The sequence below is a fragment of the Limanda limanda genome, chromosome 1 (genome assembly GCF_963576545.1).
Source record: "Limanda limanda chromosome 1, fLimLim1.1, whole genome shotgun sequence".
Classification (NCBI taxonomy): domain Eukaryota; kingdom Metazoa; phylum Chordata; class Actinopteri; order Pleuronectiformes; family Pleuronectidae; genus Limanda; species Limanda limanda.
This window is the reverse complement of record NC_083636.1, coordinates 765,322-781,907: the sequence shown is the minus strand read 5'-3', so window position 1 is coordinate 781,907 and position 16,586 is coordinate 765,322. Positions and strand designations below refer to the sequence as shown.

General features: G+C 48.5%; 2 protein-coding genes across 3 annotated transcripts; one reads left to right on the top strand and one right to left on the bottom strand.

The window, feature by feature from the left end:
• Positions 1-2,415: 2,415 nt before the first annotated feature.
• On the top strand, positions 2,416-9,824 carry nadk2 (NAD kinase 2, mitochondrial). 2 transcript variants are annotated; one of them, XM_061073630.1, is made up of 12 exons: positions 2,416-2,851; positions 3,820-3,908; positions 4,009-4,097; positions 4,396-4,477; positions 4,560-4,643; positions 4,996-5,132; positions 7,118-7,211; positions 7,351-7,446; positions 7,791-7,846; positions 7,980-8,033; positions 8,138-8,261; positions 8,582-9,824. In XM_061073630.1, the coding sequence occupies exons 1-12, from the start codon at positions 2,648-2,650 to the stop codon at positions 8,718-8,720; spliced, it is 1,248 nt and encodes a 415-aa protein (XP_060929613.1). In that variant the 5' UTR covers positions 2,416-2,647; the 3' UTR covers positions 8,721-9,824. The 2 variants fall into 2 exon arrangements, with proteins under 2 accessions (XP_060929613.1, XP_060929605.1); XM_061073622.1 differs by having other exon boundaries at positions 7,303-7,446.
• Positions 9,825-10,016: 192 nt separating this feature from the next.
• skp2 (S-phase kinase-associated protein 2, E3 ubiquitin protein ligase) lies at positions 10,017-16,523 on the bottom strand. Its single transcript, XM_061079399.1, has 9 exons — positions 16,459-16,523; positions 15,518-15,747; positions 15,293-15,404; positions 13,931-14,077; positions 12,139-12,273; positions 11,810-12,036; positions 11,674-11,725; positions 10,729-10,836; positions 10,017-10,643 (listed from the first exon to the last, which is right to left on the bottom strand). Exons 1-9 carry the CDS (start codon positions 16,470-16,472, stop codon positions 10,421-10,423), a joined length of 1,248 nt encoding a protein of 415 aa, XP_060935382.1. The 5' UTR covers positions 16,473-16,523; the 3' UTR covers positions 10,017-10,420.
• Between the last annotated feature and the right edge of the window lie 63 nt (positions 16,524-16,586).

Sequence of the window (16,586 nt, the reverse complement as noted above, 5' to 3'; positions counted from 1 at the left end):
GGAGAACTCAGAGAGTCCAGGACAGAGTGATGGAGGAGAAGGGAGGGGAGACATCCAGAGGAGAGACAGAGAGGGAGGGGGGAGACATCCAGAGGAGAGACAGAGAGGGAGGGGGGAGACATCCAGAGGAGAGACAGAGAGGGAGGGGGGAGACATCCAGAGGAGAGACAGAGAGGGAGGGGGGAGACTGAGAGGAGAAATGAGAAAGTGGTCGTCCCGTAATGAGACTGTTCGCCCTGTGACACAGTTTCAGGTGGAATCCAGATGCATGAGGAACTTTGTGGAGAGTTTTTATGAAAATCATCATATTTGCGTTTGGAATAAAAATCTAAAACTCGATCTCACTTTAATCTCTTCCTCTCTTGGTTTATTCTCTTTATCGCTCTTTACTTTTTATTCTTTTTATTCTGTAATTGGTTTCATGGAGTGTGTACATGTGGAGACTCTCATTGAAACAAGTGAAAGTGAAACACATCATCTCCCCGGGGAAGTGTTATAGTTTAAGTTAATTCCACAGAGTGAGTGACACCACAATTAGCTGAAACAAGTGGAGCTGTAATAAGTGACCTCACTGTATGGAAACATATTCCCTGGTGATGTGGAATATAATTAGAGAAGAAAACTCCTCTAACCAGGTCACATTCTCCTTTACAAACACTGTCCCTGGTTCCCGTCTCTCAGGAGGAGACGATTCACTAGAGCTGAATTATGTCGAAACATTTTGAGGATTTTTTCTATATTTTAGAACCTTGAGTTTATTTCTGCTTAACATGAGTTGATGAGCTGCATTGAGTTAAAAGTTTATAATCCCAATTATCAGATTCTTTATGAAACAGTCAAGTTCATCAGCTCCAGACACTGATGAGGGAAACGGTTTCTGTCGTGTGCATGAAAGATTGCACATAACTTCATGTACAAGTCATCATCTGGAGCAAATGTGTGAATGTGTTTTAATCCCTGTGGATTCTTACAGTGTGATAATCGTATTTCTATATTATTGTTCTTTTTATTTTTAACTTTCATTCTGATATGAACCAATGAGTCTGAAATAAAGTTAAACTAAACAATAAGAACAACAAAATTCACTTTGCTAACTAGGTTTTGTTTCATTTTGTGTCTGTAAATCACTTTGGAATGAAACTTGACAAACAGACTTGTCGAGGCGAAGCTGGTATTTCAGCAGGAGCCTGGAAACCTGTTCCGTGGCCTCGGGTCACAGGTCACAGGTCAGACTCCGCCTCTTCTCACAGACGTTAACATGCTGCTCTGCTGCAAATTCATAATAAACCTTCAAATAATCAAACAACAGGAACCACTGAACGGGCAGTGGAGCCGGTCGGAGTTTGACCCAGTGACCCCCAGCACATGTGAGAGGATGTGGTTCAGTTCAGAGTAAATCCTGCAGGATTACAGGCAACAACCCCCCCCCACGAGGTTTCCTGAGGTTCACCTTTAAGTCGTCTAAGAACGTAAGCTGTTGTTTGTCTGTGCTCGTTATATTTCCCTTACTTAAAAAACAGTTCAGCTCTGAACAACAAGTCAAACAAATGTACAAATGCACCAACATGTGTGTTTCTCCTTCAGGCTGTTCCACCACAGCTCATTGCAGATAGACGCTCACGTCTGATTGGATGTGTGTGGATGTTCTGACCCCTGCTGGCGTCACATTTCTAAATTAATGATGTGATTTATTAATGTTAACTCCTCTGAACTGCAATAACTCCACCAAACCAGCACCCTGGAGTATTTGGAATATTTGCACCAGCACCATAATAAGCCTATTTGAATATTTGCACTACTGCACAAACTGAACATTCATCTGTAAAGATATATATTTAGATGTATATATTTTATTTTCTATTTTAAATTTTTGATATTCTATTTCATTGTTATTCTATTTTATTCTTTTTTACTCTATTTTATACTATTTCTATTTTTATTTTATTTTTCTGGGTTAAAATTACTGAGCATTGCTTAAAGAGAGTGTGTGACCCAAGCATTTCATTGACAGTGACTCCTTCATGTTATCTCTGTTCATTTGACAATAAAAAATCTTGATTCTTGAATCTTATTTTTCCCACTCTTTCCTGAGCCTGTGAACGCACCAGCGTCACCACTCTGACGTCTGGCAGGTGGCCAATCAGATTCACGCACACGTACGTACGTAGCGTAACAACGTTCCGCTCTGCGAGGTATTCACGATCATTGCTTCGCTCGGCCCGGGCGTGTGAGGAGTGGCGGCCTCGCGGAGGGAGAGACGGAGCCTCGGTGTTTCCTGAGCGGTGACCCCGGGCGCAGGGCGTGGGAGGCGGGCTGCTCACTCGGGACCTGCGGGCGAGCTGCGGGTCTGTCGGCTCTGAACCGCGGCGGGTCAACGGTCCGACAGGTGGCCCCGGGTCAGGTAATCAGTCAGTGAATCAGTTACTAGTTACTTAGTTACTTACCTAGTTAGTTAGTGACTCAGGTAGTTAGTTAGAGAAGCAGCTCCCCCACGGGGCCGGACCTCCCCCCGGGGCCGGACCTCCCCCTGCCGGTCGCCTCGGAGCCGGGCTCTGGACGAGGTGACCTCCAGGACCCCGAACGGACCGGAACCTCCTGACATGTCGGTGCCGGACCGGGACCAGTGAGCGGACCCGGTGAGCACCTCATGCCCGTCGGGATGGCCCGTCGCTCGGCGCTGAGCCTGGCGGGACTCGGGGCTCGGCTCCTCCGGACCGCGGCCGCCCACCGGGCGCCCTCCGCCGGGTTCAGGCCGGAGAAGGTGGCGGTGGTGACGAAGACCACCCGGTACGAGTTCGAGCAGCAGCGGTACCAGTACGCGGGTCTGTCCGAGGAGGACCTCACCCAGCTGGTAGGACAGGGGGGGACACAGAGAGGGACACACAGGGGGGGACACACCCAGAGAGGGACACACAGGGGGGGACACAGGGGGGGACACACACAGCTGGTAGGACAGAGAGACACACTGAGACACACAGAGAGAGACACAGGGGGGGACACACACAGCTGGTAGGACAGAGAGACACACAGAGACACACACACCCACACACAGGGGGGGACACACACAGCTGGTAGGACAGGAGAGACACACAGAGAGAGACACACACAGAGAGGGACACACAGAGACACACACAGGGGGGGACACACAGAGACAGGGGGGGACACACACAGCTGGTAGGACAGTAGAGAGACACAGAGAGAGACACACACAGAGAGGGACACACAGAGACACACACTGACAGGGAAGGACACACACAGCTGGTAGGACAGAGAGACACACAGAGCTGGTAGGACCCCCGGACCGGAGGGAGACCTCCGGCTGGGAGACAGGGAGGGGGACACACACAGAGACAGAGACACACACAGAGAGAGGGACAGAGACACACACAGAGAGAGGGACAGAGACACACACAGAGACAGACAAACAGAGAGAGAGAGAGAGAGAGACGCACTCTCAGAAACACACACACACTGACAGACGCAGTCTCAGAGAGACACACAGAGACACACACACAGAGAGACAGACACACACTCTTTACCTTTCTGAGTTCTACTTTGTGTTTTGTTGTTAGAGAAACTTCTGGAGAAGAGACACACAAATACAAAGTGAAGCTCTTTATAAAAGACACAAGTATATTAACACAACATGTAGAAACGCACAGTGTGTGTTATCTTCATCTCTATTCACACAGTGAAGTTACACACATGACGAGGAGCTACACAATCATCACAACATGAGTTCACTCATCGTGTCTCTGCTTCTGCTGTCCCGTCATGTGACCTTAACGACCTTTGACCTGTGACCTGTGTGCTCTGCAGCTGGCGATGAAGGGCTCCAGCTACACCGGTCTGCAGGAGAGACACAACATCCACACCAACAACGTGCAGCACATTGTGAAGAGTCTCCGGTCAGAACACAGTCGCACACTTTGCAGTCGCACACACACCTGACACACACACCTGACACACACACCACAGCTGGTTAATCAACGTGTTGTCGTCTTTCAGGAGCGAAGGCATCGATGTGCGAGTGGTGAAGAGAGGAGAGTACGATGAGGAGGTCGTCCGATGGGCCGACGCCATCATCTCCGCTGGAGGTCAGACTTCCTGTTTGCGTAGTTGTTCATGGTTATTGCCCGAGGTCAGAGGTCAGAGGTCAGAGATCAGCGGAACGTAAACTCACACCTTTTCTTCTCTGTAACACAACAGTTTCCACGTCAGCGTTGTCGTGCTCTTGTTGTCGAGCTCCCTCTTTGTTAGAAGGTGTGAATCTTATTGTTTGTGTCACGGGCCGGACTTCAACTTATTTAACCCAGGGGCCAAAGAGTCGCACAAAGCTTCACACAACACAAACACACACAATACAAGTTCTCTGACTGCAGTTTGTGTTGTCAGGTGATGGCACGATGCTGCTGGTGGCCGGTAAGGTTCTGAGCAAACACAAACCCGTGGTGGGAGTCAACACCGACCCGGAGAGGTAAAGTGTGTTGGACTTGTTTCACACAACATGTTGTGTATCTCTCTCTGACGCTCACCTGTGTGTGTGTGTCTCCCTGAAGGTCAGAAGGTCACCTGTGTCTGCCGGTCCGGTTCACCCGGGCCTTCCCTGAGGCTCTGCAGAAACTGGGTCGTGGTGAGTTCAGGTGCGTATTTCTCCATCGGTGATGTGAGCGCTTTGTCTGAGGATCACACGGGACGCACAACACCGACACACACATGCGCTCCTCAGTCACATGACCAGAGACTCCACACGCGTGTAAAGTTCAGAAAGTATTCACATTCATAAATCTATAATCTTTATGTCAACTGTATATTTCTGTTTTCTTTTTATTGAAGTTGATGATGAACATTGAAGATTTATGAAACTCTCACATTGAGGCTTTTATTCAGAATTTAATATATTAATCGTGTCAGGAACAATAATGAACATATGACACGTCCGTCCCTGGCGTCCCCTCTGCTGACTCACCCCCCCCCCGTCTGTCCTGTGTCCAGGTGGCTCTGGCGCCAGAGGATCCGGGTTCACCTGGAAGGAACCGGGATCAACCCCACGCCGCTGGACCTGCACGAGCAGCAGCTGAGCCTGGAGCAGCACAGCCGGGCGCACCGGGTCGCCATGGAGGGACGGCACAGTACGTCCTCCTCACTGTCCCTCACATGTCCCCGGGTCTAACGTGTCCCTCACGTGTCCCTGGGTCTCACGTGTCCCTGGGTCTCACATGTCCCTGGATCTCACGTGTCCCTGGGTCTAACGTGTCCCTGGGTCTAACGTGTCCCTGGGTCTCACGTGTCCCTGGGTCTAACGTGTCCCTGGGTCTCGCGTGTCCCTGGGTCTCGCGTGTCCCTGGGTCTCGCGTGTCCCTGGGTCTAACGTGTCCCTGGGTCTCACGTGTCCCTGGGTCTAACGTGTCCCTGGGTCTAACGTGTCCCTGGGTCTCGCGTGTCCCTGGGTCTCGCGTGTCCCTGGGTCTCGCGTGTCCCTGGGTCTCGCGTGTCCCTGGGTCTCGCGTGTCCCTGGGTCTCACGTGTCCCTGGGTCTCACGTGTCCCTCACGTGTCCCTGGGTCTCACGTGTCCCTGGGTCTCACATGTCCCTCGGTCTCGCATGTCCCTCACGTGTCCCTCGGGCTCACGTGTCCCTCAGGCTCACGTGTCCCTCGGGCTCACGTGTCCCTCACGTGTCCCTCACATGTCCCTCGGTCTCGCATGTCCCTCACGTGTCCCTCGGTCTCACATGTCCCTCGGTCTAGCGTGTCTGGATCAGGATGAAATCAGAATCAGAATTATTTTAATTTCCTGTATATTTGCACATACAGGAAATTGCTTTGGTTTGGTTTGTGCACATAAATAACAATCAGACATTAAACAACAATATATATAAATATAAATATATATAAAACAATATAAAACTAAACAATATCTACAGTGAGAGTTATGGGCGTGTGTGTGTGTGTGTGTGCGTGTGCGTGTGCGTGTGTGTGTGTGTGTGTGTAACTCTGGTGACTTGTCAACTGAGGTTAAACTAAGTTAACCTCTTAGTAAACTGAACAGTTGCATATATTGGAAATATTTGAAATTGCCACTGTACATAAAAACAAAACAACAATATATACAGTGATAATAACAGTTTATACAGTAATAATAACAGTTTATACAGTGATAATAACAGTTTATACAGTAATAATAACAGTTTATACAGTGATAATAACAGTATATACAGTGATAATAACAGTATATACAGTGATAATAACAGTTTATACAGTAATAATAACAGTTTATACAGTAATAATAACAGTATATACAGTGATAATAACAGTTTATACAGTAATAATAACAGTTTATACAGTGATAATAACAGTATATACAGTAATAATAACAGTATATACAGTGATAATAACAGTTTATACAGTAATAATAACAGTTTATACAGTGATAATAACAGTATATACAGTAATAATAACAGTTTACACAGTGATAATAACAGTTTATACAGTAATAATAACAGTTTATACAGTGATAATAACAGTTATATACAGTAATAATAACAGTTTATACAGTGATAATAACAGTATATACAGTAATAATAACAGTATATACAGTAATAATAACAGTTTATACAGTAATAATAACAGTTTATACAGTAATAATAACAGTATATACAGTAATAATAACAGTTTATACAGTAATAATAACAGTTTATACAGTAATAATAACAGTATATACAGTAATAATAACAGTATATACAGTAATAATAACAGTTTATACAGTGATAATAACAGTTTATACAGTAATAATAACAGTTTATACAGTAATAATAACAGTTTATACAGTAATAATAACAGTATATACAGTAATAATAACAGTTTATACAGTGATAATAACAGTATATACAGTAATAATAACAGTTTATACAGTAATAATAACAGTTTATACAGTGATAATAACAGTTTATACAGTAATAATAACAGTTTATACAGTAATAATAACAGTTTATACAGTAATAATAACAGTTTATACAGTGATAATAACAGTATATACAGTAATAATAACAGTTTATACAGTTGTCCCACAGGTGGATCCCTGTTGGTCCTGAACTCGTTTCTGATCCGTTTCCTCAGAGACCGGATCCCTGCAGCCCAGCTCGTCCCAGCCGAGCCTCCTCCCGATCAGGAGCCTGAACGAGATCTTCATCGGAGAGTCTCTGTCCTCCAGGTACCTCCATCGTCTGAGCCGCTCGTTAACCCCCCCCAGCCCCTCCACCCCCCCGCCCTGCTCCTCACCAGTGGAATCTCTGTCCCACCAGGTCCAAGTTAAAACCCGTCAAACCCCGTGTTAACCTCTTGCTCCGTAGGGCGTCCTACTACGAGATCTCTGTGGACGACGGGCCGTGGGAGAAGCAGAAGAGCTCCGGACTCAGCATCTGCACAGGAACCGGATCCAAAGCCTGGTAAACACGGGTTCCTTCGGGTTCCTTCAGCTCTCTGCTCCTCATGGTTCCTGAAGATAGTGTGAGATCTGTGTTCACAGACTGTAGTGAAACCAGGAAACACTTTGTTTACATCTGTCACCGACCGACTGGTTCGTTAAACATTCAGATCCTTAAAAACACCTGAAGAGCCGTTAATCAGCGTTAACACCAAACAAGCATTTCGAAGAATATTATTAATGTTGCTCAAAAAGTCTTTTTAAAGTCATCAAACATCTGCAGCTTCAGGAATTCAGATGATCCAGGTGTTAGTCTGTACCGATCCCTGTTCAGCTGCTTCATGATCTCCTGTCTTCTGTCCTCAGGTCGTACAACATCAACAAGCTGACGGAACAGGCTGTGGAGGAGCTGCTAGTGATCGGTGTGTGTGTGTGTGTGTGTGTCTGTGTGTCTGTGTGTGTCTGTGTGTGTGTTGAGGATCAAGTCTGAAGTAAACCAGGTTGCTCTCTGAAAATGTTCCATCTGTAACTGATCAGTAAAATGTTGTATTTCAGGAAAGTCTCTCACCGGACTCGATATCCCACTAAATCGAGAATTCATAGAAAAGGGTGAGTTGATGGTCCTGGTATCTACTTCCTGTTCCTGTGTCTGCGTGTTGTGACGAAGACGTGTGTGTGTGTGTGTGTGTGTGTGTGTGTGTGTGCGTGTTCAGTGACCGACGGATACAACGAGTCGCTGGTGTTCGCCCCGGACGACCGACGCTTGTTCTACAGCATCAGGGAACCCATCGTCAACCGGGTTTTCTCCAGCAGTCGCCAGAGAGGCTTCGCCAACAAGTGAGTGAACGTTCCTCCGTCGCTCAGCAGCAGCTCCCAGGATCCAGATCCTTCACACCTCCTCCAGATCACTCTGTCCGGAACTATTCTCAGAACTCAGAAATGTAAACAAAAAGAAAAGTTCTATCTCATAATCGTAACTAAAGTGAAAATACAAGTGTCTGTTGATCCAGATTAAAACACAAACGAGACCAGTCTCTGATTCAGAGGCGTAACCGTAGCAACAGTGATGCGTTTGAACTGAAACACAGATAGTTGAGATTTCCCGTCTCTGGCTGATGTTGACGCTTCCTGTCCCCCCCCCCCCCTCCCCCCCTCAGGGTGAGCGTCCGCTCCCGCTGCTGGGACGCCTGCATGGTCGTGGACGGAGGGACGTCGTTCGAGTTCAACGACGGCGCCATCGCCACGATCAGCATGAGCGAGGACGACCAGCTCCGGACGGTGGTGCTAGAAAACTGATCCGTGTCCAGAGCAGGTGACGCCTGGTCATCAGGTCAAAGGTCAAAGGGAAGAACCGAGCTTTAGCTTTTAGCTCCACACGTGTTTATATTTTTATACCTGATGAAAAGGTATCAATGTTTCTAATGTGTGATTTGGGCTTTTTTCTCCAAATCTGATCAATTAAAATCAGTTTTTTTCCCTTTTGATTTAATAAAATCCTCCCAACAGGATGTAATCATCGATGATTCATCGTGTAGAGACGAGCGGCTTCTTCACAAATTACTAAACTATTATCTGTTCAAATCAAAGCCTGGAGGAGATGAACCTGGACGAGAGGAGACGATCCAGCGTCTCCTCCTGGAAACAGATCTTTACAAAGAGTCGCAAACACTGAAGAGGAGTTTTTGATTAATGTTGATTTTTTGGTGCTGATATTGATAATTTAGCTTATTTGATTTCTTGCTTCAAACCAAATACAACCAGACACGTAGAACCTGGACTCAGAAAATATCATTTATGTAAAATACGAACAGAAATTCAAATCTTAAATGATATTGACAAACGTGGACACTGATGTCTGTGAAAAACTCATCGGATAAATAACGTAGAGAATAATTTCTTTAGAAGTTTCCCCATTTTCCAATATCAGTATTTGGACGAGTCTGAAGTGGTGAATTTCTTTGGGTGCGTTTCCTTCTCTGGATGAATCCACGAGCGCTGCAGAAAGATCAGAAGAATGATGTGAAGTGAGAAGCACAGTGGTTGATTGTTACGTTTGTTATTGACCTAAGATATTTTTGGAATAAAGGGTTTATAGGATTTATATTTTATAGCTGTGGGTGCTGAAAAGAAAAAGCATTAAATGCACTAAAAACTGAATTTTGGGCCTTTTTCTACATTTTTAGGTCAAAAGTTTGTCTTTAAAACTTCAAACTAGAAAACACATTTGGGAAGAGCTTCTGAAAACGGCTCCAGGGCACAAACTGCTAAACGTAAAGACACTAAATAGTTTGAGATGTGGAGCCGGTTTGAACCGGTCGTGTCACTGATGCATCTTGTGACACGTGGTCGACTCCTGTGTCTCCAACAAAATGATTAAATTGTTAAACGCTTTGTGCCAAAGACGTGTCCTTGTTTTGTTTTCATCAGATAAAGTTCTCTCCCTGATTTGTGTGTTTGTGTGAGACGGTCGAGTTTAAACTTTACAAACACAAAGACATTTGTTTTATGAGAAATGAGAACAGAAGGTTTTAGTAAAATTCAGTGATTTACTTCAAATGAACAAGTTCAAACTTTCACTGATTTCACTGCAGGAGTTTGGAATGAAATGAGCAAATCTCCAGTGACATAATGAGATGATCCTAAAATCCCCTGAAGGGAGAAACGTACACGAATGATCACAAACAGTTCAGCATCATTAAGAAGATCCACAGATCAAACATCATTTCACATTAAAAAACTATTCTGATAAACCAGCTGGTGATGTCATCACATGAACTCGTCTGAGGCTTCAACTGTCCCAACATTCACAAAACATTCTGTTAATTCATTAAAACACTAACGGGGTCAACGTCCTGGATGAAGGCGTTCCTCCCGGCGTGGTCAGCACTCAGCGCCTCGGTCCGTGACCTTTGACCCGTTAACGTCGGGCAAACTGCTCCGTCACAGACTGGACTTCCTGTGTGGACGTTCTGCGTCAAACTGACCCGAGGACGTGGTCACTGCGGCAGGAACCTCAGCCGACACGAGCTGCTCCACATGGTGCGCTCGCCGGGGGCGCCGGGCGGCCGGCCGCTGGGCGTGGGCCGCGCCACGCTGGAGAACGGCCGCGAGTTGATGCTGACGCGCGGCAGCTCCTTCTTCAGAGACGGCAGGTGTCCGTCCAGGACCAGGCCGAAGACGTCCAGGAGGACGAGCAGCGGGAAGGTCTTCCCCAGGTCCCTGCAGGACGCACACGGGTTAGGGTTCTGGTTCTGGGCTCGGTGACTCAGTGGGGGGGGGGGGTTGGGAGGGGGGCGGGACTCACGTGAGCGCGGCGAGGTGGATGTGGTAGCAGCGACTCAGGGACAGATGCGTCAGCCGCTGGAGCTGAGCGAGCACAGGGAAGCTGTCGGCCATCAGCAGCGTGCTGTCGCTGGAACAGAGACGCAGGTTACAGTCGATAACACACGGATCCAGATGTTCAACCTCTGTGATGAGGCGTTAAAGCCTGAAAATGACTGAAACTGCATCCTATGAATGTATGCTTAGTAGACTGAGTGATGACAGGGAGGAGGGGGCGACCCCTTGAGGCAGGTTCTGGAATTACATAAAGGTGAATAATGATCCCCACTAGGACTGTGGTTTTATTGTTTTGCTGTGTTTCTCCCAAGTGGGATCCTGTGATACTGTATACCTCAGCAACATGTCTATATGATGTATGCTATATCATGTATGGTGGGGGGTGCAGGTATGCAATGAAGGTATGAGTGGATATCATCATGTACTCACTTTGTTTTGTAATAGCTGCCTATTGTTGAGACAAATATGTGCGAAGTCTGTTATTAGAGTCAATTCTCAACCATAAACTTCTTGTTCCTGTATAAAGAAACATGTTTAATTTGCCATGTTCCATGCCTAAGAACAGTTTAATAAAAACTTAAGTTACAAAAAAAAAGAACCGAACCACAAAGGAGACGAAGGACATGTTAAAGATTTGATTTGTTTGTTAACATGAACACGAGGAGACGGGCGCCGTGGCTCGACCAGCAGCGTGACATGGGGCGAGTCTCTGTGGATTCTACTGAAAGTGAATTTTATTGTTTTAAACACGTGGAACCGAGGAATCGATCTTTCTGAAAACCCAACTCGCAGCTGATCGAGAGCAGGAATCAGCCGGACCTCGACCTCACGGCTCCGTGGTCACAGACCGAGTCCCGGACGCCATCCCCACACAATGGCGTCACGTGGAGTCGGAGGTTCGAGCTCTTACCTTAGATCTAGAGTCTGGATGTGAGGACACCTCCCCACCAGCTCCTTCACATCTGTTGAGAAGATGTGAGGTTAGATCTCAGAACATGTGACCACTGTGTCGCCATGACAACCTCCCGTTGAACCGGTTCACTCACCGTCGAGCGAGAGACTTTCTCTGTAGCCGCTGAGATTGAGCTGCGTGACGCCGGCGCCGAGGTTCCTGACCACGCCCTTCACGTGGTCGCTGGTGAACTCGCACCAGGACACGTTCAGCTGCTCCATCCGGCAGCAGGAGGTCAACATGGCGGCCAGCGCGGCGGCGGAGAAGCCGGAGCAGCCGCTGAGGTTCAGCTGACGCAGGTTCACGTTCATCGCCAGAGAGCTGAGGGACAGAGAGCACGTCAGAGAGCCTCCACCACAGGCGCCGTTAGGGGGAGGAGCTACACACAACAGAGGAACTGAGAGGAGGAGGGCGTGGTCTTACTTGATGATGGCGTCTGAGAGCCGCAGCCCCTCCAGACTCAGATGCTCCAACTTCCTGCACTGACACACGATGCTCTCCAGAGCCGAGGTGGAGATGATGGAGCTGGACATGTCCAACTGAACCATCTGCAGAGGACTGGGGGGGGGAGGAGACGAGGAGGAGACGAGAAGGAGACGAGAAGGAGACGAGACGGAGACAGGGAGGAGACAGGAAGGAGACGAGAAGGAGACGAGAAGGAGACGAGACGGAGACAGGGAGGAGACAGGAAGGAGACAGGAAGGAGACAGGAAGGAGACGGGAAGGAGACGAGAAGGAGACGGGGACGAGAAGGAGACAGGAAGGAGACGGGAAGGAGACGGGAAGGAGACAGGAAGGAGACGGGAAGGAGACGAGAAGGAGACGGGGACGAGAAGGAGACAGGAAGGAGACGAGAAGGAGACGGGAAGGAGACGAGAAGGAGACGAGAAGGAGACGGGAAGGAGACAGGAAGGAGACAGGAAGGAGACGAGAAGGAGACGAGAAGGAGACGGGGACGAGAAGGAGACAGGAAGGAGACGAGAAGGAGACGGGAAGGAGACAGGAAGGAGACGAGAAGGAGACGAGAAGGAGACGAGAAGGAGACGGGAAGGAGACAGGAAGGAGACAGGAAGGAGACGAGAAGGAGACGAGAAGGAGACGGGGACGAGAAGGAGACAGGAAGGAGACGAGAAGGAGACGGGAAGGAGACGAGAAGGAGACGAGAAGGAGACGAGAAGGAGACGGGAAGGAGACAGGAAGGAGACAGGAAGGAGACGAGAAGGAGACGGGAAGGAGACGAGAAGGAGACGAGAAGGAGACGAGAAGGAGACAGGAAGGAGACAGGAAGGAGACAGGAAGGAGACAGGAAGGAGACAGGAAGGAGACGAGAAGGAGACAGGAAGGAGACATTAACACCAGGTTCTCCTCTAAAACACTTCATTAGCACCGGGGGGGGGGGGAACCTCAGAGGGAAGATGTTTGAAAACAGAAATGCAGCTGCAGCATTAATGGAATTAAACTTTTGACAGCATCATAATTAGGGACGGGAACAGCAGAGACCTCCCGATACGATACGATCACGATACTTAGGTGGCGATACGATATGTATTGCGATTCGATATTACGATTTCCTGGGATTTCTTTTGGTTATTTTTTTTTTTAAATACTGGACCATGGAAAAATGTTGAATCATACCTTCAAATACAACACAGTCAAATTCACTTAGAGCTTTACAAGTTTTATTTCAAATATTAACATTAACTTAACGACTGCTGGGCAGCCAATAGAGAAAATAAATAAAAATGTTCCCTATTATTGTATAGCCCCTGTCAACTGCACACAAACTGACAGATTAAGAAATGTAACCCACTTAGGCTACTTTTAAACAATAAATAAAAGGTAAATTAAATAGAATGAATAAAAGTTTACTTAAAATATAAACTTTGAAATAAACAAACAGTAGGCTATTGTTGTTTGCATGTAGGCGATGCAAAGCTAGTGCTTGGGTATGTTTAGATTCTTGTGCAAAAACAAGAGCTGCTCAACATGCTCTGGGGTGATGTTGCCCCCCCCATATATCCCCCCCCCCCATATAAACCAATAAATATCTTTAAATTCACAATAATCGCGATTTGTAACTGAATCGATTTTTTCCCACATCTCTAATCATAAAACTATTAATAACATATTCAACGGAGCGTTAACGTGAAGCAGGACATTCAGTCCAGAAGACAGAGGATCAAACATGAGGTGCTGGACCAGGAGCAGGACGCACCTGGAGGCCGTGAGGACCAGATCCTCCACGAAGGAGCGCGGGCAGCGGAGCCTCCGGACGCCAAGGGGCAGGACCTGCTGCAGCGCCGCCGCCCCCCCGAGGGTCAGCCCCTCCAGGTCCACGCCGTGCCACAGGGACTCGTCAAACCTGCAGCAAACACACAACCAGGACATGGTCACACACCCGGGCACCAGGGGAAGGTTATTACACAGTAGTGACACAACATGGAGACACTGTGTGGACGTGTTGTGTAGTGAAGATGGCGTCTGGACGTGTTGTGTAGTGAAGATGGCGCCTGGACGTGTTGTGTAGTGAAGATGGCGTCTGGACGTGTTGTGTAGTGAAGATGGCGTCTGGACGTGTTGTGTAGTGAAGATGGCGTCTGGACGTGTTGTGTAGTGAAGATGGCGTCTGGACGTGTTGTGTAGTGAAGATGGCGTCTGGACGTGTTGTGTACTGAAGCTGGAGTCTGGACGTGTTGTGTAGTGAAGATGGCGTCTGGACGTGTTGTGTACTGAAGCTGGAGTCTGGACGTGTTGTGTAGTGAAGATGGAGCCTGGACGTGTTGTGTAGTGAAGATGGAGTCTGGACGTGTTGTGTACTGAAGCTGGAGTCTGGACGTGTTGTGTAGTGAAGATGGAGTCTGGACGTGTTGTGTAGTGAAGATGGAGTCTGGACGTGTTGTGTAGTGAAGATGCGACTGGACGTGTTGTGTAGTGAAGATGGAGTCTGGACGTGTTGTGTAGTGAAGATGGCGTCTGGACGTGTTGTGTAGTGAAGATGCGACTGGACGTGTTGTGTAGTGAAGATGGAGTCTGGACGTGTTGTGTAGTGAAGATGGCGTCTGGACGTGTTGTGTAGTGAAGATGGCGTCTGGACGTGTTGTGTAGTGAAGATGGCGTCTGGACGTGTTGTGTAGTGAAGATGGCGTCTGGACGTGTTGTGTAGTGAAGATGGCGTCTGGACGTGTTGTGTAGTGAAGATGGCGTCTGGACGTGTTGTGTAGTGAAGATGGCGTCTGGACGTGTTGTGTAGTGAAGATGGCGTCTGGACGTGTTGTGTAGTGAAGATGGCGTCTGGACGTGTTGTGTAGTGAAGATGGCGTCTGGACGTGTTGTGTAGTGGAGATGGAGTCTGGACGTGTTGTGTAGTGAAGATGGCGCCTGGACGTGTTGTGTAGTGAAGATGGCGTCTGGACGTGTTGTGTAGTGAAGATGGAGTCTGGACGTGTTGTGTAGTGAAGATGGAGTCTGGACGTGTTGTGTAGTCAGTGTTGTCGACTTGCTCCCTGAGAAGCTATCACACATTGCACATCAGGACAGAGGTCAGAGTGGGTCGGGCGGTGCAGAACCGGAGACTCACACTAGGCGGCGCCAGCGCTTGCAGACGGTGGACATGCGGAGCAGCTCCTGCAGAGGCAGGAAGAGGAGGAGCTTCAGGAGCAGCTCGTCTGGGAGGTGGTCCCATGAGACCCCTGCTGAGGAGAGAGAAGGAGGTTACGAGCTGGGGGGGGGTGCCGATGATGCAACGTGGGCGTGTCTCCGGGCGCCACCAGCAGGTGTGACCCGGCTCGGAGACGCCTCCCACCTGATGAAGACTCCTTCCTCCTCCTGGACCTGCGAGCCAGGACGAAGGCTCCACACTCGTTCTCTTTGTCTCTGCTGCAGAGACGCTTGTGTCGGGGGGGGCACAGCTGGATGAGCTCAGTGGGGGTGCACTCCGCCTCCACGCCCTCGCCGGCGCCACATCTGGAGCGCCGCTTGATCGTCTTCTGACACAACACGGAGCTGAGGCAGGGCCGCTCCTGCAGAGGCATGCTGGGAAAAGAGACTCACACATTACACAGTAACAGACACACACTGTGCACCGCACAAACTCACACACAGTAACAGACACACACACACTGTGTACTGCACACACTCACACACACACAGTAACAGACACACACACACTGTGCACCGCACTGACTCACACACACACAGTAACAGACACACACACACTGTGTACTGCACACACTCACACTCTTTAACAGACACACATTGTGCACCGCACAAACTCACACACACAGACTCACACACACAGTAACAGACACACACACTGTGACAGACACACACACTGTGTACTGCACAGACTCACACACACTGTGTACCGCACACACTCCAAACACACACACACACACTCTTGTTCATCATCTCAGGTGTAAATAAAGTTCCATTTGAACCCGGGCTGGTCGCAGGCTCAGGTCGCTGCGCGGGAACGAGCTCGGACCCGAGGCCCGGATCACATGAACGCGCGCTACCATCGATCACTTGAGTTATTACAGTAAAGCTGCTTCCGGTTGGACGAGCAGAGAGTAAACAAACAAACAAACAGAGTGTGATGACGGTGAAGAAGATGAAGAGTGCTAGCTTCCTGTTAGCCTGCTGCTAGCTTCCTGCTAGCTCCCCTACAGAACCCCGGTGTGAGATCAGCTCGCCACGGCTCGGTGACGTCACACTGACCGGCTGTGACGCGGCCCTGTTCCGTACCTGTCTGTGGACATGTCCCGGTCTCACGTGTCCCCGGTCTCACGACGTGTCCTCACCGGGCTCTGTTCCCGGGACTTTAAACCAAGGCGCGCTGCGCGTCCGCGTCACTTGGCGTCAGCACGTCGTGC